At 44.1% G+C, this 23912-nt stretch overlaps 2 protein-coding genes across 2 annotated transcripts; one reads left to right on the forward strand and one right to left on the reverse strand.

Moving 5' to 3' along the window:
• The first annotated feature begins 5278 nt into the window (after nt 1-5278).
• LOC308531487 (uncharacterized protein) lies at nt 5279-23912 on the forward strand. The gene is made up of 2 exons (XM_081108424.1): nt 5279-6506; nt 20696-23912. Exons 1-2 carry the CDS (start codon nt 6473-6475, stop codon nt 23392-23394), a joined length of 2733 nt encoding a protein of 910 aa, XP_080964550.1. The 5' UTR covers nt 5279-6472; the 3' UTR covers nt 23395-23912.
• Nucleotides 18422-20078, reverse strand: LOC308531495 (ubiquitin carboxyl-terminal hydrolase 21-like; the record flags this gene model as incomplete). Its single annotated transcript, XM_081108429.1, is given in 3 exon segments — nt 18422-18784; nt 18788-18931; nt 18933-20078. Coding segments are annotated over 3 exon segments (1635 nt in total). The 5' UTR covers nt 20061-20078.

Genomic DNA, 23912 nt, shown 5'->3' on the forward strand with positions numbered 1-23912 from the left:
AGGCACTTCTCACTCCCCTATGCCCATAAGGACATTTGTCTTTGGGTGCATTTTAGTAAGAAATAAGACCTATAAGAAGCCACTGACTCTACTGCAGGGAGGCAGGTTCTGTGGGCACTCAGGTCTCATTGTAGTGGGCCCCACCTAGGAATGTCCAGCAGACTCACTAGAGCTCCCTGAGTCTCAGGTGGCTGAATGTGACATGCAGATGATTGATGGCGCTTACTCTGTCCTTCCAAGATCAATAAAAGTACCAAGCTGAGTACTTGTTGCCAGGATTGCAGGGTTAGATTTTTGAGCATTTTCTTTTTTTCTTTTTCTTTTTTTAAATATATTTTATTGATTTTTTACAGAGAGGAAGGGAGAGAGATAGTTAGAAACATCGATCAGCTGCCTCCTGCACATCCCCTACTGGGAATATGCCCGCAACCCAGGTACATGCCCTTGACCGGAATCGAACCTGGGACCTTTCAGTCCACAGGCCGATGCTCTATCCACTGAGCCAAACCGGTTTCGGCAGCATTTTCTTTTTTAATGCTCACAAGAACCTGGGTCAGTGGAAAACTATCAAATTGCTGAAAAAATTCAGTACCTGAGAAATGAAGTCAGCTCCCCAAGTTTACACCACAGACAAGTGTCAGACTCCAGGGACTGGATTTTAACCCATTATTTTCTGCAGCGTCAGACACAGTCTCCACCACTGATGTGCAGGCCTCAGTGGAGCAGGTACACAGTCTGAGGACCAGGGTGGCTCAGCTACAGCTCCTGTTTCCAATGTTGCAGTTATGTGTTTCCTCCCATTCCCTGTACACCTCAGAGCACTTCCCCTTGGCCTCCCTGTGTTCAAGGTAATGCCATCATTTCTTAGCTGCAGTGGTTTCTCCAAGGGAATCTTCTTTCAGAGTGAGCTGCAATGTAGCTGCCTCCCCTTTGATCCCAGCACAGAGTTTGACCCTCAGGAGACCTCAGTAATTTGTGCTGGGTCTCTGCACCTTCACCCACATTTTGAGTGTCCTGCTGTTATCACATCCACTGTGACTAATTTCTTGCCTCAGTTTGACCCTTCAAATGATGGTCCTATGTGGCACTGACATTCACCCTGCAGGAGTGAACATGAAATGTGGGACCTAATATTCCCAAGTGACACTGGAGTTCTACACGATCCTGGTCTTATTGGACAGGTGCTCACCTCTTATTCATGCATAGGACCTACTGGCCATGTTGTGGCCAGTATTCTGTCCTCTATATCCCTACTGTCTGAATGGGACAATGGCTCTCACCATGTTTTCCCTCCAGCCAGGATCATGTTCTGGACCCCATCCTCCTTCCCAGTCTCCTGTGTCTGTACTATGGGTCTTTGATTTGGAACAGAGTCCTTCTGAATACAACCCCTCACCACAGTGCACAGCACAGTCAGCCACGACTGTGGTCCTTATTGTGCTTTACCTGACAATCTACCCTGACTGACTCCACACACACAACATTTTTTGACTGTGGCCTAAGTAGTTTTCCGTGTAATGGTGTTTGCCATTTTGGCCAGTTACTCTGTTTTTTCTGAGTTGAATCCTTTTATATGGAGTTATACATGTTAATGACAGTTTGGTTGTTTTTCCCCTGTTAGTCTATATTATATAATTTAATTACTAGGCCAACCATAGAAGGAAACATTATTTTGCTTCTACAATGTCATTTTCCTCATTTTGTCCCACGTAACTCCTCAGAATAAGGACATACTATTCAGATGTGGCCAGTGATGCAGGCTGTGAAAGAATTCAGACCTAAAAGAAGACACGACGAGAGGAATTTTATTTCACTTTCCAAATGAAGAAAGGGCCAAACATTGCTAGTCAGTACAGGGCAGGGAGAAGGGTGGCTTCTGCTTTTCAGCAGTGTCTGTGTTCAGGGACAAGGAATGGAGGGACCTTGGAATGCCCTGAAGTACAGTAGATATGAGGGGCTGTCTCTATAAGTTAGTTTGTTTGCTTTCCTGCAGACAGTCTGGCAGATGTATAGGGATCAGTACTTTTCACAAGCCTATACAATTTGACTAGAGAAAAAGTTATGAAAAGTTCAAAAGAGGCTTGTTTGACAGGGCAGAGGGAAGGAAACTTACCACTAACTAGAGACTCATTGGTGGGAATTATCTCTGAGGTGTGACCAGGGAGGAGGAGTAGCAAGAATGTAGCCTTGAAATTAACTAGTCTTGTTCAGCGGTATGAACTCCTTTATTGAATTAGATGAGTCAAAACACTTGGGGTTTAGTTAGCACAGTGGTTCTCAACCTTGGCTGCACATTGCATCACCTGGGAGTCTTTATAAAAACCTGGTTTCTGGGCCTCATCCTCTGGAAATTCCATTTCTTTGTTACTAATGATGAGGTCCAGAAATCAGGATTTTATTTTATTTTTTAAAAAATATATATTTTAATGATTTTTTTACAGAGAGGAAGGGAGAGGGACAGAGAGTTAGAAACATCGATGAGAGAGAAACACTGAACAGCTGCCTCCTGCACGCCCCCCACTGGGGATGTGCCCGCAACCAAGGTACATGCCCCGGACCAGAATTGAACCTGGGACCCTTCAGTCCGCAGGCTGATGTTCCATCCACTGAGCCAAAACGGTTAGGGCAGAAATCAGGATTTTAAAAAGATTCCCAGGTGATTCCAATGTGCAGCCAAGGTTGACAACCACTGAATTAGCAGGTGTTTCTCATTAATTGTGAAAGACCACATAAAGGAAAAGAAAGACCTTTTTCTTTTCCTTACAAATACCTCCACCACATTTAGATCCTGAGGCTTTATTGGCCTGAACCTTAAGTACATCTAGGAGTCCAAATAAAGGGACACCAGCAATATGGAGGCATTCTGTCCAGGAGTATGTGAACAATGGGTCCGCCAGGAAATAAAGCACTCACTGAATTTTCTCCTCAACCGACAAGTTCTTTTTTAATTTTATTTTTTACTTTATTGATTTCTTCCAGAGAGGAAGGGAGAGGGATAGAGTTAGAAACACCATAAACTGCTCCTGCACACCCCCTACTGGAGATATACCCACAACCAAGGTACATACCCTTGCCTGGAATTGAACCTGGGACCCTACAGTCCGCAGGCCACTGCTCTATCCACTAAGCCAAACTGGTTAGGGCTAAACCAACCAGTTCTGACTCCCCAGTTTGGATAAAAATGATGGCACATACTAAACCTAGTAAGCTCAGGGATCCTGGCATGCCATGGCCAATCTTAGGAATTCAGAGGCCAAAAGTAACCATATAAGATGGTTTGAAGTTAAAACTTTCTAAGCAAAAGTAAGCCACAGGGGTAGTTATGTCCTAGCCTTGTTTTTTGTTTTATTTTGTTTTGTTTTGCGGAGGTCTATTTGTACCTTATTAAGCCTGGCTATTGTGTTTTTGCATCTGGGATAACATATCTTTGGCTTTTCAGGGAAATTTCCGTTTTACAGAATCTTAAGGGCACAATCTCCCAACACAGCAGACCACAGAGCTGTGTTAAATATGAAGTGTTAACTATTCTGTAACATGTAAAAAGAAGTTTGTGTCTATTGTTTTTTACTTTTTATCCCATCCCAGATATTTCCCTCCTTAACTGTCTCCCCTATATTATCACCAGTGAATTTCATATAACCCCCTTATGTCTTCTCGTTAGAATCTAATGTATAAAGAAGGTGCAAACCTGCCATTCTCCCGCCTCAATGTGTTTTCTTGTTTCCAGGCAGTGTCGCAGGCTTGGGGCAAATAAACTGAGAGAAATTCTCCACAGGTTTGGACATTTCTTACAACACCACCAAAAGCAATCCACTCATGTGAAGTAGGAGAACTTTAGATGGAGGGGTATCAGCATTTCCAGGGTCAAAGCTGACAGAAGGCAGGTTTACAAACACAAATTTAGAGCAGATCTAGAAACCAGCAAGTTAGAGCTTTCCCATTGCTTTCAGGGAACAGAAGAAAATGCTCAAGTCTCAGGTGACCTTGTTTTCATTGTTTGCATGTGTGTGTGTGTGTGTGTGTGTGTGTGTGTGAGCATACTCCACAGAGAAGGATGTTTCTTCTTTCTTTCTTTTTTTTTTACCCTCCCCGCCTTCCCTTCTAAGATTCCGCATTGTGAATTCCACACGCTGAATTTACTCCATTCAACATGGTTTTTTTGTTAATTAAATTACATGTATGAGTGAGATGAAGTGATAGTTCTTTTGACTTACTTCACTTAGCAGGATGCTCTCCAGGTCCCTACATGCTGTGTGAAAGGGGAAGAGAGTCTTCATTTTTACTGCTGCATCGCATTCCATGGTATAATGTACCACACTTTTTTATCCAATCAATCATCTACTGATGGGTACTTGAGCAGTTTCCAGAGGTTTGCTATTGTAAATTGTGCTGCTATGAGCATAGGGGTACATATATCTATGTGATTGTTTCAGGTTTCTTAGGATATATTCCTAGGAGTAGAATCACTGAATTAAATGACAGTTCCATATTAAATATTTTACAAAAACTTCAAACTGAATCCATTATGGCTGTACCTATTAGCATTCCCATCTGGGGTGTACTAGGGTTCCCATTTTTCCACATCCTCCCCAGCACTTGTCATTTGTTGATTTGCTGATGGCAGCCATTATGAAAGTGGTGGGGTGATACCTAATTGTTGCTTTAATTTGGATCTCTGGTGAGCAGTCACTTTGAGCATTTTTTCACAGGTTTCTTGGCCAACTTATCCTCACTGCAGTCCAGGCAGAGCTGACACTTTGGATGCTCTTAAGTATGAGTGTCTTTTTGTGACAATAACTTTGTATAATGGATTCAATGGAGGCAGGTTAAGGCAGTTAGAGTCTTGAACAACCTCCTCCAGATACATATCGCCCCAGGGAAACACATGCCAAAAGTCTTGAATGAAGAAACAATACCTGCCCTTCAGAAACAGCAAGTCCTGAACAAATATATGCAAAACCGCAGCTAAAGGAAGCTGTGCAGGTGCAGGGAAAACAAACTTTGCCCCGGAAATCACCTCCCTGAAGGAGCTAGAGGACCCTTAGTATACTTGGTGTGTTCTTGACTATTTGCCAATAAATCCAGTCCTAGAATCAAGTGAGAAATACTGGATCCCGGCCCTGGAGCTGAGAAACTACATTACCCAGAAGGCCACGCATGGAATGGCATCAGGCTGAGCCAATGGAGGCTCAGAGAAGGCATTTCCGTTTGGCCGCTTCGGGAGGGCGGGACCGTAATCCTTGTGGCAGGATTTCATCTTCTCAGATTTTTTTCTCAGGGGGTGAGGTTTTCCGTGTCCACAGTCCAGTGGAGAAGGCCGGAGAGTGGTGCTCCCCGCCTCAGCCCATGGTCGGAGCCGCCAGTGGTGCTCACAGGTCACACTTTTGATTGAAGCTCGGAGTCGCCACCCGGACCCACGCAAGTGCCGGGACTGGGACCGCTATTTCTTCAGCGGCTTCTACTCCCGCCCCGCTCAGCCCACAGAGGGCAATGGCGGCGCCCCCGCTGAGGAGACGGGCTGAGGTGAGTTCAGTCCCCCAGGCCCTCACCGCCTCCTCACACAGACACCACAGCCTGGGGAGGGCGCCTGTCCCGTCCTGCAGCTCAGACCCGCGTGGAGGACCGTGAGGAAGGCGGAGGGGAGAGAGGAGTGTGGTGGCTTCTGAGGACACAGCAAGTGCAGGGCAGAGAGGACGGGGGTGACTTGCATCTGAAGGTCCCTGAGGGTGTGGCTGTGAGTATTGACGGAAAGAGCAGAGGCTGCAGGGAGGACGGCACAGACTCATTCGGGGCTTTCCCGGCTGTGGGTCCATCAGGGAGCTGGGGTTGTCCTGGATCCGGCTGGACTACAAGCTCTCCACACGCCATATGCCAAGTTCATGGGTGAGTCCAGCGACATGCAGTGGCATTGGAGCAGGAAGGGGGCAGAGCTGGGGTGTGACCCTGGGGTCTGAACATGGGAAGGGGATGAACATTACCCAGTGGTGAGCACATCTGGAGGAAGTGTGAGCTGATGTCCCCAGGATCTGCTTTGGGGACTTAAAGGTGAAGCATAAACCCAGGCTTGGCTTTGTCTTGGAGGCAGGATCTAGGAGCCTGCAGTGGTGTTGCCTGGCAGGAAGGCTGGGGCCCTGCAGGCATCGCCCAGACCTTAAATGCCATTGCTCTCTACCCTCCCCTCCCCCAGTCCTTCCCACCCAACCCAGCTGCTCTGCTGAGGGCCATCACAGTGAGTAATGGGACTGTGATGAGCATTAGGGCCTGGTGTCCACAGTAACCAGGGGCCCTGGAGGAGATTGAGGGCCTGAAGGTGTTTAAGGACTAGAATTACTGGTTCTGTGAAAGGCAGCTTTGGTTTTAATTGTCTCCATTCTGACAGGTTGGCGTGACCTTTGAGGACATTGCCCTGTACTTCTCCAGGGAGGAATGGAGCCTCCTTGATGAGGGTCAGAGACAGCTGTACCTGAATGTGATGCTGGAGAACTTTGAACTTATATCATCACTGGGTAAGACCCTCACTCTCACCAGTGACCTGGACTTGGCTTTGAGGTTTCCCAGGCCCCATCCCCCAGGGTGTGCTCTGTCCTCCCATGTAGACTGTGGTACTGCTTGTTTTTCCAGTTTGCTGGGTAGTTGCTCTCCTGGGGAGGGTTGGTCTGTTTCCGCTGCTCCCTTCTATTCCTGAAGTCCCAATACTCCCCGCTGCACTAAATTCACAGGGAAGGACTTGTGGTTGGTAGTGTTACAGGAAGCCTGAGGGATTCCACCTTGATCTGTGAGGAAAGCATTTTCTATATTCCTGTTGGTCATTTGTACGTATTTTTTGGAGAATTGTCTCTATATCCTTATCCTGTTTATTAACTGTATTTTTTGGTTAAAGAGTGTTCTAACTACCCTGTATATTCTATATATTAATTGCTTATTACATACAGGAACACATATTTTCGCATGTGCTTAATTGTGTTTTGCTGATTTTTCTCCCAACATTCACTTTTCTACAAAGTCCATGTTTTTGGCAACCCTGCGTTCAGCAGGTCTAGTGCCACCATGTTTTTGGCAAGCTCAGATGCTTGTTGCTGGTGCTTAGCAATAAAGTATTTTTAATGAAGTTATATCGAGTTTGGTTTTCAGACAAGTCATTGCATTGTTATTAGCCTCCAATATAATATTAACATAACTTTATTTTATTTATCTTTCAAAATATATTTTATTGAATTTTACAGAGAGGAAGGGAGAGGGATAGAAAGTTAGAAACATCAATGAGAGAGAAAGATCGACCAGGTGCCTCCTGCACACCCCCTACTGAGGATGTGCATGCAACCTAGGTACATGCCCTTGCCTGGAATCTAACCTGCGACCCTTCAGTCCACAGGCCTGCACTCTATCCACTGAGCCAAACCGGTTAGGACTAACATAACTTTATTATTCCCTGGGAACTCCAACTATTTGTGTGAATTTCTGTCTGTATCTCAATATTTGCATTGTTGTGCTGATCAGAACTGAATCCACAATCTCTCCAAGCAATCCCTTCATAGGATTTGCAAGTATTTTCTTCTGTTCTCTCGATTTCCTTTCATTTCAGGTTGTGTATTGCTGTTGTGCTGTGAAGAAGCTTTTTTCTTTATTTGTTGCCATCTCGACTGTTTGTTTTTGGTTTTTTTGTGGTGGTTGATGTCACATTCAGAAAATCATGTCATAACAAATCTCCAAAACTCTTTCTCTAGGTTGTCCTGAGGCGTTTTAAGTTTTAGCGCTGATATTCAATTCTGTTATGCATGTTGTGTCCAGTATTGTTGTGTTTCAATGTGAGTATTGATTTTTCAACAGCATCATTCATTGATGAAACTATCTTTCCCTTCTTCTCTGTCTTGCAGTTTTGACAAAATTACTTGAAATTATGTGTCTGGGTTTTTTTCTGTCTTTTCTGTTCTGTTCTGTTGATGTATGTGTCTGTGTTTCTTCAGCAACACAATGTTTGCTTGCTTTGTCTTTGTAAGAAATTGAAGTCAGGAAGTGTGATGCCACCAGCTAGCTTCTCACTCACGATTGTTTTTGCTATTCACATTTTTTAGTTTTATACATTTCAAGGTTCTCTTTTCATGTCTTTGTAAAATACCATAAGAATTATCCTCAGGGTTTCATTTAATCTGTAGATTGCATTCTGTAGTATGTATATTTTCACAATATTTTTTAAAAATTCTTTATTGTTTAAAGTAATATATATTGTAGTACATGTGTCGCCATTTTCCCTCATTGACCACAAATGAGTGAGATAATGTGATATTTATCTTTCTCCACCTGGCTTAGCATTTGCTTAGCATGATGCTCTCCAGTTCCATCCATGCTGTTGCAAATAGTAAGAGTTCCTCCTTTTTGGCAGCAGCCTAGTATTCCATTTTGTAGATGTACCACAGTTTTTTAATCCACTCATCTACTGATGGGCACTTAGGCTATTTCCAAATCTTAGCTATTGTAAATTGTGTTGCTATGAACATAGGGGTGCATATGTCCTTTCCGATTGGTGTTTCTGATTTTTTTTCTTTTTTTTTAATATTTCATTATTGATTTCAGAGAGAGGAAAGGAGAGGGAGAGAGTGATAGTAAGTAACATCAATGATATGAGAGAATCATTGATCTCTGCGTTCTGCATGCACCCTACTGGGAATCAAGCCACAGCGTGGCATTTTGCCTTGGGCGGCATCGAACCTGGCACCCTTCAACCTGCAGGTCGACACTCTATCCACTGAGCCAAACCATCTAGGGCTGTTTTTTTTATTTCTTGGGATATTTTCCTAGATGGGTCAATTGGGAGTTCCATTTTTAATTTTTTGGAAACTCTACATTATATTCCACAGTGTCTGTACCAATATGCATTCCCACCAGCTGAGCACAAGGGTTCCTTTTCTCCACATCCTTGCCAGCACCTTGTCCTTTGTTGATTAGTTGATGATAGGCATCCTGACAGGTGTGAGATGATATCTCATTGTCGTTTTGATTTACGTCTCTCGGATAAGTGGCTTTGAGCATGTTTTCATATGTCTCGGCTTTCTGTATATCCACTTTCGAAAAGTGTGTGTTTAGGTCCTTTTGCCCATTTTTTGATTGGATTGTTTACCTTCTTTTTCTTACCATATATGAGTTCATGTGAATTAGGCAGAGTAAACCCTTATCGGATATAACATTGGCAAATATGTTCTGCCATGTGGTGGGCTTTCTTGTTGTTTTGTTTATGGTTTCTTTGGCTGTGCAGAAGCTTTTTATCTTGACATAGTTCTATTTGTTCATTTTTTCTTTAGTTTCCATTACCCCAGGACAGTGATAGTGAACCTTTTGAGCTTGGCGTGTCATCATTTTGAAAAACCCTAACTTAACTCAGGTGCCATGTCACATAAAGAAATTATTTGGTATCTCTCACCATAGTAAAACAAACATTTATATTTTTGATGTTTATTTTTTTATATTTCAACTAGAGGTCTGTTGCACGAAAAGATTTGTGCAATAGGTCTTCCCTCCCCTGGCTGCCAGCACCGGTTTTCCTCCGGCACCCGGGACCCAGGCCTTCGCTGCTCCAGCTGGAGCCGTCTTCAGTCTTCCCTCTGCCCCTTGGTGCCTATGTATGCAAATTAAACACCATCTTTGTTGGTTATTTTGCATATCGTTCTGATTAGCCAATGGAGGCATAGCGATGGTACGCTCAGTTACCATGTTTGTCTATTATTAGATAGGATGCCATTTAACAAAGAAAAATCACCAAAAATATGAGTTCGCGTGTCACCTCTGACACACGTGTCATAGGTTTGCCCTCATTGCCCTAGGAGCTGTATCCGTAAAGACATTGCTAGGATATATGGCTGATATTTTGCTGCCTGTGGATTCTTCTAAGATTTTTATTGTTTCCCATCTTAAGTTTACAGACTTATAAAAGTTGGTGGTCTAGTTTATTTTTTTGCATGTATCTGTCCAATTTTCCCAACACCATTTATTCAAGAGACTATCTTGTCTTCATTGTATGCTGTTGTCTCATTTGACAGATGTTGAGGATAATGGCTTGGGTCGATTTTGGATTCTCTGTTCTGGGGATTGCATTGAATCTGCAGATTGTTTTGGGTAGTATTGACATTTTAATCATGTTGATTCTACCAATCCATGAACATGGTATATTTTTCTATTTGTTTATATCTTCTTGTATCTCTTTTTTTCAACTTCCTGTAGTTTTCGGCATACAGGTCTTTTACTTAGTTAAGTTTATTCCTAGGTATCCTAATTTTTTTGTTGCAATAGTGGATAGGATTTTTTGTTTGTTTGTTTCTCTTTTTCTGAGTTTGTCATTGGTGTATAAAAAAGCCATAGATTTCTGGTTCTTAATTTTGTATCCTGCCACATTTCTGAATGCATTTATTAAATTTAGTAGTTTTTTAATGGAGTCTTTAGGGTTTTTTATGTACAATATACTGTCATCTTTGAATAATGACAGTTTTCTTCTTTTCCAGTTATGATGTCTTTAATTTCTGCTTCTTGTCTGATTGTATGGCTAGCACTTCCAGTTTTATATCAAACAGGAGTGGTGAAAGTGGACATCCCTGTCTTGTTCCTGTTCTTAGGGAAAATGGTTGTAGTTTTTGCTGATTGTGGGTATGTCATATAAGGTTCTTACTATGTTGAGGTGTGATCCTTTTGCTCCCCCTTTGCTGAGAGTTTTTTCAAGAAAGGGTGTCAGATTATGTCAAATGCTTTTTCTGCGTCAATTGATATGCTTATATGATTTTTGTCTTTCATTTTATTCATATGTTGTGTGATATTTATTGATTTGCAGATATTGTACAATGTTTCATTCCCCGAATAAATCCCACTTGGTCATGGTGTATGATCTTTCTAATATATTGCTGGATCTGATTTGCCGGAATTTTCTTGAGGAAAATTTTAAAAAGACGAAATACTAACAGAAACTTCCCCTACCTGGTGAAAGGAAATCATGCCCTGGCCGGAGTTGTACCTAGGACCCTTCTTGAGGATTTTAGCATTAATGGGTGTAACTACGACAACAGTGGGAGAGCTGCTGTGCAGGAGACACGCCTATGGAGCATGACATGCATCAGTAGGGCTTTGGTGGTCAGTGAGTCTGCCCCTTGAGTGTATGTCTTATGGATGTGAGGAGTTTTAAGCTGCTATGGTATGACACTGACCACTGGGTACACTGGCTCGTGGGTCTCCAGGGAGGTGTAAAGTCAGCCTCTGCCTGGAGCCACCCAGCAGCATCTATAGAGAGATCTGCAGAATCTCCTCTTTGTATCGAGTTTGGAAGTGCCCTGATGAGGCCCAGCTGTGAAGCAAGGAAGGCTAGTGCTTGTGCCAGGTATAAGCCATTTATTGATAGGTTTGGGGCTCCCTGACGGAACTGCAACTTGTTAGACAGGTTTTAGCCTGAGCAAGGGCAGGCAATTCATATAGAAACGCTGCTCCACACAGCCTGGGTGGAGTTGTAAATTGGATGGGGTCAGGTCTCAGGGAATCACCAGGTCGGAGCATACAGAATGGTTGTTAGTAAGACCTGCCACCTCGGATGTGGCAGCATAGGTATAATGACCACAGCAAGCACCACTGTCTGGGAGAAAGCTGCCCTCGAATTCCTGCCTCGATTCCAGTTAGGCCAGTTTCCCTCTCATATGTGTCTTGATTCGCCCCTCCACCACCAGGCTCGCCAGGCCCTGGAGGTCAGAAGAAGCAGAAGGTTGTAAATACCGTTCCTGGTGCTGCATTGTAGGAGGCGCAGCTGGGTCCTGCAGCCTCTGTGTCACTGAGCCCCAATCCGTACTGGTTTTTACAGCCTGTAGTTCTTACTGCCAGTAGGGCCTTTTTTCCCCAGTCTGGGATGCTGTGCTTGGCATCTGGTGTGACACTGGGACCGCTTTTTCTTCCAGGTGACCTCTGCAGAGACGATCTCTCTCCCAATTAAAAAAGTGTCCCACATGGGTACACGACCAACACCTTCCATTCCTCTCTACCTCCTACCAGTATCAGTGTGTTTCCACTTTACCTGTCTAGTGCTAAGACAATGGTTCTCAACCTTGGCTGCACATTAGAATCACCTGGGAATCTTTTCAAAATCCTGATATCTGGGCCTCATCCTTTGGAAATTGTTTCATTGTTACTAATAATGAGGCCCAGAAATCAGGTTTTGAAAACATTCCCAGGTGATTCTAATGTGCAGTCCAGGTTGAGAACCACTGTGCTAAGGCTTCCCTTCAGCCTGCTTTCCAGGAGTTCTGGCTGATTGTTGTTCTGCATTTTAGTTGTGATTTTGATGTGGTTGTGGAATGAAGAGACTATAAGCTTACACCGCCATCTTGGATTGCCTCTCCCGTAACATTTCTGAATTCAATTCTTTCTTCTTTTATCTTCACCTGAATATTGAGAATATTTTTACCAATGATTTTTTTCTAAGAGAGAGAAAGGGAGAAGTATATATATATATATATAGAGAGAGAGAGTAAAACATCAATTGGTTGCTTCACACATGTGCCCCTACCAAGAAGGGGATTGAACCTGAATGCCACATACCTGCCTCTTACAGAAAATCAAACCCATGACCTTCCAGTGTGCAAGCAGGCACTCTGAAAACTGAGCGACATGGGCCACGGATATTTATTTATTCCTTAAATTATTTATTTTTAAAGTATATTTTACAGATTTCAGAGAGGAAAAGAAGGAGAGAGCAATAGAAACATGAAAAATGAGAGAGTCATTGATTAGCTACTTTCTGCACACACCCCCAATGGAGATTGGGCCGGCAACCTGCACATATCTTCTGTCAAGGGCTGGAATTTTGATCTCCGTGGTCAGCTTCTTTCAACCTGTGGGTTGCGACCCCTTTAGCAGTCGAACACCCTTTTCACAGGGGTTGCCTAAGATCATCCTGCATATCAGATATTTACATTACGATTCATAACAGCAGCAACATTACAGTTATGAAGTAGCAACGAAAATAGTGTTACGGTTGGGTCAGCAATGAGAAACTGTATTTAAAGGGCCAGAAGGTTGAGAACCACTGTGCTAGGTCATGGGTTTTTGCTCAATCACTGAGCCATACTGGGCAGCCTTTATTTATTGATTTTAGAGACAGGAAGGGAAACAGAGAAAGAGAGGTAAACTGATCTGCTGTTCTACCCATCTAAGCATTTATTGTCTGTCCCCTACATGTGCCTAGAAAACCCACAGCCGTGGTGCATCGGTACCGCACACTCAACAGGAGAGCTACATGGCCAGGGCTCTGAATTTGTTTATTAATTTCAGAAGCTCATATGGGATCTTGACAGATTTCTCTGTGGAAGGTCATGTTGTCTCTTAACATCAACATCTCTTTTTTTTTTTAAGTAAAAGTATATTTTATTGATATTTTACAGAGAGGAAGGGAGAGGGCTAGAGGGTTGGAAACATCGATGAGAGAGAACATGGATCAACTGCCTCCTGCACACCTCTACTGGGGATGTGCCCACAACTAAGGTATATGCCCTTGACGGGAATCAAACCTGGGACCCTTCAGTCCTCAGGCCGACACTCTATCCACTGAGCCAAACAAGTTAGGGCTCAACATCTCTTATGATGCTTTGTGGTTCCTAGTGTCAGGTATACTTTTTACCTTTCATTTCTTTAACATTTTTCTTTTCTTCCCCAATTGACTTTCCCCAGCCTCCCCTACCCCCGTGAAGATTGTTGTTGTTTGTTGGTTTTTGTTCTTTGCTTTAGTCTAAGTCAAGAGTAGCCAATATTTGTATTGTTTTATTTTGCTTTATCTCCTTTTACTGATGCTTGTTTAAATATTTGAGGAAGAGAGATGGGTGGGAGAGAAAGAGAGGGAGAGAAAGATCCGTGTGAGGGAGAAATATCCATCGACTGACTTCTGCACACAAGGTAACTGGAAATGGAACCCATATACTGATAGGTGCCTTGACTGGGAATTGAATACTCGACGCTTTGGTACACAGCATGACGCTCCAACCACCTGAGCCATACTGGTCAAGTCATTGGTTTTTAAACACAAAAGTTTCTAGTGTTCTTTTAAGAACAGGCCACTTTGGTCAATGATAGCAAAAGCACAGGGACTGCTGGAGGTAATTCTGACCCTTGTTTTTTACTGTTCGTATTTTCAAATATGTTTATTCACCCCGTCTTTTCTAGTCATGCTTTCTGTACACTTCTTCATTTGTGTCTGTTATACTGTGTTCATGTTACTCTTACTCCTATTTCATATGGGTTTTTGTTTGTGAGTAGCTGTCTACTTACACTGGGCTCGGGTGAGATGGTCGTATCTGTAATTCTGCATTCTTTTGGATGTCACTCACATAGGTGGGTTTTTAAAAAATATATTCTTAGTGATTTCAGCGAGGAAGGGAGATATGGAAGCATCAATGATGAGAAAGAATCATGGATCGGCTGCTTCCTACACACCACCTCCTGGGGATGAAGCCTGCGACTTCGGCACATGCCCTGGCCGGAATTGTACCTAGGACCCTTCAGTCCACAGGGAGACGCTCCATCCACTGAGCCAAGCCAGCAAGGGCTCAAATAGGTCATTTGTTGTCTTATTTGTCCTTTGTTGTTCTACCACAGTGTTGATCATCCACCTTTTTTGTTTTTCTCTGAAGATTTGCATCATTTATCCCATGGAATGCCTCAAGTGGGATTTAAGGGGATGAATCCTTTGTGCATCACAGAAGAAACATGATTTTATTTATTTATTTTTAAATGTATTTTATTGAATTTTTTACAGAGAGGAAGGGTGAGGGATAGGGAGTTAGAAACCTAAATGAGAGAGAAACATCAATCAGCTCCCTCCTTTACAACCCCTACTGGGATTGTGCCTACAACCAAGATACATGCCCTTGACTGGAATTGAACCTGGGACCCTTCAGTCCACAGGCCGACGTTATATCCACTGGGGCAAACCGGTTAGGGTGAAACAGTGTTTTATTAATGACATAGTGGTGTCACACGTGGTCTTTCCTTGGAGAAGGGTCACTGGGGAGGAATTCTTTGCTGGCCTTTGTTACATTCATAGCTGGAAACCCAGCGTTTTCTTTCTTTCTTTCTTTCTTTTTTAAAATGTTTATAGCAGCTTTATTGCTAATTGCAAAGAACTGTAAGCAACCAAAATGTCCCCTAAAAGGTGAGTGGATACACAAACTGTGGTGCATCTGTACAATGAAATCTTCAGCAATAAAAAGAGAAAATAGAGAAAAATCAAACTAGGAATGGCAATACCAAGAAACAAGACCTCCCCACATTGATATTACCCCTTAAGCCAAGAAACGAATAGAAGAAACTTAAATATATATCGCTTAGTAAAAAGAGCCAGTCTGAAAAGGGTATATACTGTATGATTCCAACTACATTACATTGTGGAAAAGGGAAAACTATACAGAGAGTAAAAAGCTTAGTAGCTGCCACAGGCTTGGAATAGAGAGGGAAGGATAAATAGGTCCAGCACAGGTGTTTTTTATTTATATATTTAGGTTTTTTAAGTTTTTGGCAACTTTATTAATTTTTTAATTAAATCTTTATTGTTCAGATTATTACATTTGTTCCTCTTTTTTCCCCCCATAACTCCCCTCCCCTTGTTCCCACCCTGTTCCCACCCCACCCTCTCCCCTTACCCCTGCCACCCACTGTTCTCATCCATAGGTGTACAATTTTTGTCCAGTCTCTTCCCACACCCTCAGACCCCTTTCCTCCCCAAGAATAGTCAGTCCAGTCCCTGTCTATGCCCCTGAATCTATTATATTCACCAGTTTATCCTGTTCATCAGATTATTTATTCACTTGATTTTTAGATTCACTTGTTGGTAGCTGTGTAATTGTTCATAATTTGTATCTTTACCTTTTTCTTCTTCTTCCTCTTCTTAAAGGATAGCTTTCAGCATTTCATATAATACTGGTTTGGTGGTGATGAACTCCTTTGGCTTTTTCTTATCTGTGAAGCTCTTTATCTAACCTTCAATTCCTAATGATAGCTTTGCTGGGTAAAGTAATCTAGGTTGTAGGTTCTTGGTATTCATCCCTTTGAATATTTCTTGCCACTCCCTTCTGGCCTGCATAATTTCTTCTGTCTGCATAGTTTCTGTTGAGGAATCAGCTGACAGTCTGTATGGGTACTCCCTTGTAGGTAACTGAGTTTCTTTCTCTTGCTGCTTTTAAGATTCTCTCTTTGTCTTTTGCTCTTGGCATTTTAACGCATTGAAAGCGGGAAACATATTTATACGTTTTAGTTATACGTTTAAGTTGACTGGTAGTAGAGTGTGGACGATAAAAACTACCCCCAAACAATGTGTTAATTATGATGTGTCTTGGTGTGGTCCTCTTTCTGTTCCTTTTGTTTGGGGTTCTCAGCGCTTCCTGGACTTCGAAGTCTATTACTTTGACCAGGTAGGGGAAGTTTTCTGTTAGTATTTCTTCAAATAGGTTTTCAATATCTTGCTGTCTCTCTTCTGGCACCCCCATAATTTGGATTTTGGTATGTTTGAAGTTGTCTCTGAGGCTCCTTACACTATCTTCATATTTTTGCATTCCTTTTTCTTTTTGTTTTTCCAGTTGGGTGATTTTTGCTTCTTCGTATTTCAAATCTTTGACTTTATTCTTGCGATCCTCTAGTCTGCTGTTGGAAGTCTTCGTAATATTCTTTATTTCAGTCAGTGTATGCTTAATTTCTTTTTCGTACTTTTTCATAATCTTGAGGGTCCCATTAGATTTCTTGAGGGTCTCACTAAATTTATCGGCGGTTTCTAGAAAATTCTTGAAAAACCTTTAAAAGTGTGGTTTTGAACTCTATATCAAGTAGTTTGCTTTCCTCTATTTCTTTCATATGTTATCTTTTTCTTGGCTCCTCATTTTTTATGCTTCCTTGTATTGATAGAGTGGCTTTCTGTGTTAGGTGTACTATAGGGTCCAGTGGCTCACCCTCCCCTATTACTCTTGGAGCACCCCTTTGTGGGCTTTGTGCACAGTCTTGTTGTAGTTAAGCCTTGATTGTAGTTGTTATCACTGGGAGGAATTGACCTCCATGCCCATTTGCTGTGAGAATCAGCTGTGTCTGCAGTGGGAGAACTTCTGTGCTTGAGAAACCCTTCTGGGGCAAGACTTGCTTCAGAGGGGTTTTGGTGCTCACTGACTCTGCCCACTGAGTGTGTCCCTTATGGATCTGAGGAGTTGTAATCTGGATGGTCCCACTCTGACCACTGGGCACACTGGCTCTTGGATCTCTTTGGAGGTGCTAATTTAGCCTCTGCCTGAGGCTACTCAGCAGGAGCTACAGAGAGATCTGCAGATTCTTATTCTTTGTTTGTGGTTTGGAGGTGCCCAGAAGAGGCCCAGCTGTTAAGCAATGCAAGGTGGTGTGGGGCCTTGGGCCTTCTTTTGGAAGTTCTTGGTCTCTCTGACCAGCTGCAGTTTGCTAGGTAATTACCAGATTGCAAAGGGCCAGGCCTTTGATATGGAAAAGCCTCTGTGCACAGGTTGGGTGGGGCGGGGTCTCAGGGGATCAACTGGGTGGAGCTAGCAGCTATGGCTGCTCCTCAGTCTTACCCTAAGAGTCCCAGCGACTCAGTGTCCCGGTAATCTCAGCAAGTACCGCTGAGTTAAAGCCACCCTCGAGTTCCGACCGATGCCAGACAGTCCAGGTTCTCCCCAAATGAGTCTGGGTCCCCAGAGACTCGCTCGGAGCTGGAGTTCAGAGCAGTAGGGAGCTTGAGACTCCCTCCCGATTAAAAAAGACAACCGTGACCTCATTTGCCAGCCCTTTCCACTTGGGCCACGTCCTCAGTTGCCAGCCCTTTTCAAGTGCGCCACATGCTCAGTTGCCAGCCTTTTCCGCGTGCACCTCCATACCTCTGCACTCTACTACCGCACCTCCTCTAAGTCTCAGTATGCTTTCCTCTTTCCTTCTAGTTGTAGAATTTCCACTCAGCCAGTCTTCCTGTGGTTCTGGATGATGTCTGTGTTGTCTTTTAGTTGTATTGTTGAAGCGGTTGTGCGTGGCAGCAATTTCTGGCGTTTACCTATTCTGCCATCTTGGTTCTATCAGCACTCAGTTTACATAGTGATCATTTCTACTGGGATTCCCAGCCCATGTATAACCTTTACTTCTCTTGACTTTGCACTTGTGCCTCTTTCACAGGCCTCTCTTTTTTTTTTTCTTTCCTTAATAAATTTATTCACAAAAAGTGAGATTGAAGTCCGGGGCTGTACACGGGCGGGGCCTGAGGAGCTCTGTACATGGGGCTGGGGCACAGGGGGACCTCCAGGTGGAAGGGTACTTTTTAATTTACAAAATGGGAGCTACAATCACCCTCCGCCTCCCCAATGAAAAAGACAAAAATAGACATCTCTGAGGTAAATGGGGAGCCCGGGCTTGGGCGGATGGGGGCAGGGTTTCACAGGCAGCGGGGCGGCTCCTGCGTCAGCTGGTAGAAGAGCACATAGCCCTCGCTGGACGCCACCTGGTTCTCACTGACCGGGGAGACCCGAGAGTCATTGTAGACGTGCCAGCCGGTCTGGCAGCGGCACAGGGCGGTGTAGTGGCCATAGTGGACGCTGCCCGAGTGGTTGCAGAGGTCGTACAGCTGGTAGACGGGGCTTCCGGCTTTTTCGCTGGCAAAGTCCCCCAGACTTAGGCGCTGCAGCGGGAAGTCCACACCTTCGGAGCTTTTCTTGATGGAGCCTCGGGAGGTGGAAAACCGGTTCAGATGGAGTACGAGGATTCGGGGGAATCTTTGTACTGTCAGCTTTTTGGCACTTCATGTTCTCTGCTGACATCGGTCACACACTGGGGCGTTTTCCAACTCTAGCTCTTCTTCCTTGGTGAAAAGGCTGAAGCAGTCCCGCAGAGACACTTTGCCCCCAGCAAATCCTTTCTTAGGGATGGGCAGGGACAGGTCACAAAAAAACCTCGAAGGTCGTGGAGCGATACCCACAGGCCTGGCACTTGAGACAACTTTTCAACTGGCCCACAAACAGGTCCACAATCTTGCTGTCCTCTCGCTCCAGGTAACGCTTCCACATTAGGTTGGCCCGGTCATTGTCACTTAAGTCCGGCTCTTCTAGCAGAGTCCCTCCACGGTGGGGTGGAGAGGGAGCTGGGCTACTGGCCAGGATTGGGGGAGCCCGGCGGCCTCGTCGGTTGATTTCAAGGTGTAGCCGCTCCATGAGGAGCTTCAGGAACTCCTGGGCATCCTGCTGGCTGTATCTGGAGAAGGAGGGCACGTATTTCTGGAAGACAGCTCGGAACCGAGTAGGATTTACAGCTTCACAAGAGTCAGGGTGCCACAGGGCACCAATCACATCTGCAAAGGCTTCAGTGAGCTCTTGGGCTCGGCCCCCTCCAGGCACCTCTTGCCGGAAGTCCCTTCTCAGGCAGAAGTCCCGGAGAGGCCGAGTGCTGCTCAAACACTGCAGCACAGCATTCAGGAAGCACATCTTGTCATCGAAGTCGAAAGGCTTGGAGGGCCGGGCAGATATCACGTGGAAAGTGCCATGGGAAGTAGGGGGCTCTGTCCGTATACTGAGCAAGGTGGGGGGCCCAGGAAAGCCCCCTAGGCGGCGGAGAGAGGTGCTACGTCTCAAAGTGGGTGGCTCAGGCCGGAACGCCAAGCGGCTCAGTGCAACCCCTAGCTCTCCAGCACCTCGATGCCCTCCCAAGGCAATCCCTGTTGGACGCAAGTCCCCACTGCTCACAGACTTGGACCTGGCTAGGTTGGTCCTGGTTGGGAGAGGCAGAGCCACAGCTGGGGTTGGTGAGCCAGGCAGGGGAACTCCATGATCTGCCCGAAGGGGGCCTCTGGGACGAGGGCCTGAGGTCCGTGTTTGTCCCAGCTCCAGATTCTTGAGCCGTTCCTCAGGTGGACCTGGCCGGGGAGGCAGAGGCCGTAACATGGGGTTTGGCCCAGGGGCTGGGTTTCGATGCTCCTTACTGCGAGCCCGGGGGGCAAATGGTAGTTTGGATCCCACTTGGGGCTGGGCATTGACAGGTGGCTCTTGAGGCCGGCCCAGGCGGTGCTCAGAGGCCTGGGGCATTGTGGTCACCACAGGCAAGACCTGTGCCCCGGAGTGCGTTGGGGGAGCCCAGGCAGGGCCAGGCCCCAGCTCAGGGCTGCCCCCCCCCCCCCGACCCCTGTGCAGCACCCCCGCGAGCCCGGCTGCAACTTCAGGCGCAGCTGCCGCCCAGGTCTCTCCCGCCGCCAGGCCGCCGCCACCGGCCTCACAGGCCTCTCTTTAATGCCCTCTAACATTGGTCCATGCCTGCAGTACCTTGGAGTGCACAAATGTTATTATATTGACGTTGAACATCGTGTGGTCTAATACAATACATTTTTATGGCTTTCAGCCGTTTTAAATTATTCTACATAGACTCACATGGCCAACATGAAAGGTCCTAATGGCAGCCGTTTGTGCAGGAAAAATGAGTAGAGCCTTCCTCTTTTCTTTGTGTCCCATCCTGTGCTTCTGTCCCTCTCTTGGTTTGCTTTTCATCATCAACTGAGTTTTGGGGCCACAATATGCATAACAACAGTTTCCTCAGAGTGTACCTCACTGGTCCTTAAAATCTTTCTATGGAATCAGGCCTAGTCATGACAGATAAACATTTGTGGTGCAGATATTCTGATTTCATAGGGTGAACATGTACTTTACCAGTGTTTCCTTTTGTTCAGGTTGCTGCTGTGGAGCAGAGAATGAGGAGGCAGCGACTGAACAGAACTTTTTTGTGAGAGTTTCACAGGCATGGAATCCCCAGTTACCTTTGTCTTCCCAGAAGAGCCACCCCTGTGAGAGTTGTGGACTAGTCTTGGGAAACATTTTCCACGTGATGGAGCTTCAGGGAACACAACACGAACAGATAATGTTGAGGTGTGGGGCATGTGCAAAACGGTTTTACTTCAGTGTAAATATTCACCAATGGCATGTGAGAGAGAAGACTTTCAGTAGAGGTGTGGACAGGATCTCACTTGCAAAGAGCTGCAATTTCAATATGTCCCAAAATGGTTTCACATGCGGGGAGGTTGGACAGGGTGTTCTTACCGAATCAGGACATCTCCACCTAAACGCTACTCAGACCAGGGACCGTCCAAATGCTATTTCGACACATGGGATGACATTTCAATGGACAAAAAATTATTACGCCCGAAAAGAATCTAAGAAAGACATTACTTGTACCCACACGTTTATTCAGGAAAAGGATGTCAATGTTGGAAGTGGATATTTTGTGTGCTCTGAATGTGGGAAATATTTTACCAAATTTTCTAGCTTTTATCTTCTACAGCAAGGTCACACTGGAGAAAGGCCTTATCAGTGCAGTGACTACGGGAAAGCTTTTAGCAATAGTAACAGCCTAAGTGAATATGAAGCTTTGCACACTGAAGAAAGGCCGTATGAGCACAGTGAATGTGGAAATCCTGTTACCAATAGCACTGCCTTCCATTATGATCAGAGCGTTCTCACAGCAGAAAGGCCTTATGAGTGCAATGAGTGTGGGAAATCTTTTACTAGTAGCAGTAACCTTCATTGTCATCGGAGAATTCACACTGGAGAAAAGCCTTATAAGTGTAGTGAGTGTGGAAAGTCTTTTTCAACTTTCAATGGTCGCAAATATCATCATTACAGAGTGCACTCTGGAGAAAGGCCTCATCACTGCAGTGAATGTGGGAAATCTTTTATTACTTTGTCTCACCTTCACAGTCATCAGAGGGTTCACACAGGAGAAAAGCCTTATAAATGCAGTGAATGTGGGAAATCTTTTGCCCAGAGCGGTAGCCTTCTTTCTCACCAGAGCATTCACACTGAAGAAAAGCCTTATATATGTGCTGAATGTGGGAAAGATTACAACTGTTTCATTAAACTTTGTCGTCATCAAAGAGTGCACACTGGAGAAAGGCCGTTTCCCTGCAGTGAATGTGGGAAATCTTATACCAGGCAAAGTGCACTTTGTCAGCATCGGAGAATTCATAGAGGAGAAAAGCCTCATAAATGCAGTCAATATGGGATGACTTTCATCCAAAGTGGAGCTCTCCAAAATCATCTGAGAGTTCACACTGGAGAAAAGCCTTTTAAATGCCGTGAATGTGGGAAATCTTTTACCACTAACTGTCAACTTCACAGTCATCGGAGGGTTCACACAGGAGAAAAGCCTTATAAATGCAATGAATGTGGCAAATCTTTTATCACTAATTTCAAACTTCACACACATCAGAGAGTTCACACTGGAGAAAAGCCTTTTAAATGCAGTGAATGTGGGAAATCTTTTTCCACTAAGTCTTACCTTCACGTTCATCGGAGGGTTCACACAAGAGAAAAGCCTTATAAATGCAATGAATGTGGGAATTCTTTTACCAGTAAATCTTACCTTCACATTCATCAGAGAGTTCACACAGGAGAAAAGCCTTATAAATGCAATGAATGTGGCAAATCTTTTATCACTAATTTCAAACTTCACACACATCAGAGAGTTCACACTGGAGAAAAGCCTTATAAATGCAGTGAATGTGGGAAATTTTTTACCACTAAGTCTTACCTTCACGTTCATCAGAGGGTTCACACAAGAGAAAAGCCTTATAAATGTAATGAATGTGGGAAATCTTTTACCACTAACTCTTACCTTCACATTCATCAGAAAGTTCACATAGGAGAAAAGCCTTATAAATGCAATGAATGTGGGAAATCTTTTACCACTAATTTCAAACTTCACAGACATCAGAGAGTTCACACTGGAGAACAGCCTTACAAATGCAGTGAATGTGGGAAATCTTTTACCAGTAACAAAAAACTTTGTCATCATCAGAGAGTTCACACTGGAGAAAAGCCTTATCAATGCAGTGAATGTGGGAAATCTTTTACCAGTAACAGTAAACTTTGTCATCATCAGAGAGTTCATACAGGAGAAAAGCCTTATACATGTAGTGAATGTGGGAAAACTTTCCGTGAAAACAGAGCTCTCCAAAATCATCAGAGAGTCCACACTGGAGAAAAGCCTTTTAAATGCAGTGAATGTGGGAAATCTTTTACCAGGAGCGATGTCCATCGCCGTCATCAGAGAAATCATGCAGGTCAGAAGCCTTATAAATGCAGTGACTGTGGGAAAACTTTTACTGAAAATGAAGCTCTCCAAAATCATCAGAGTGTTCATAAAGGAGAAATTCCTTATAAATGCAGTGACTGTGGGAAATCTTTTACCTGTAGTAGTAAACTTTTTCGTCATCAGAGAGTTCATTCAGGAGAAAACCCTTATAAATGTAGTGAATGTGGGAAAACTTTCAGTGAAAACAGAGCTCTCCAAAATCATCAGAGAGTTCACACTGGAGACAAGCGATGTCCATTGCCGTCATCAGAGAAGTCATACAAGACAAAAGCCTTATAAATGCAGTGACTGTGGGAAATTTTATACCAGTAGCACAAACCTTTACCGTCATCAGAGAGTTCATACAGGAGAAAATGCTTATAAATGCAGTGAATGTGGACAATCTTTTACAACTAACTCTCACCTTCATTGTCATCAGAGAGTTTACACAGGAGATTGTCATAAAGAGTGTAATTAATGTGAGCTATCTCTCAGCCTAATTTGTAAATTTGCTGTGCACAAAAGAGTACGAATGTGAAAAATTTCTCAGATGTGTTGAAAATGTGGTTTCTTAGTACTTAACAGTTGTATATGAAAATATGTGAAGTCTCATTAGTCTGAAATTTATCTCATATATTGAATCACGTATATTGTGTATCCTACCTGCAACTATTTTATCTGTTCTGTTTGCTTGTTTGCATGTGGAACCATATGTATGTATGTTGGACTTTTTAACATAAAGAGCTGTTTTGCCAGGTGGAAGAACTGCCAGTCTCATGGCTGTTACTTGCAAAATAATGAAGGCTTTTCCGTAAGAC

The sequence above is a fragment of the Myotis nattereri genome (assembly GCF_964212035.1).
Source record: "Myotis nattereri genome assembly, chromosome: 15".
NCBI classification, from domain to species: Eukaryota; Metazoa; Chordata; class Mammalia; order Chiroptera; family Vespertilionidae; genus Myotis; species Myotis nattereri.

Excerpts from the sequence above, each read along its gene's own strand:
- LOC308531487 (XM_081108424.1), top strand. The coding sequence starts at position 6,473 with ATGCTGGAGAACTTTGAACTTATATCATCACTGG. Across the intron at positions 6,507-20,695 it reads TGAACTTATATCATCACTGG|GTTGCTGCTGTGGAGCAGAG; the intron begins GTAAGACCCTCA and ends CCTTTTGTTCAG.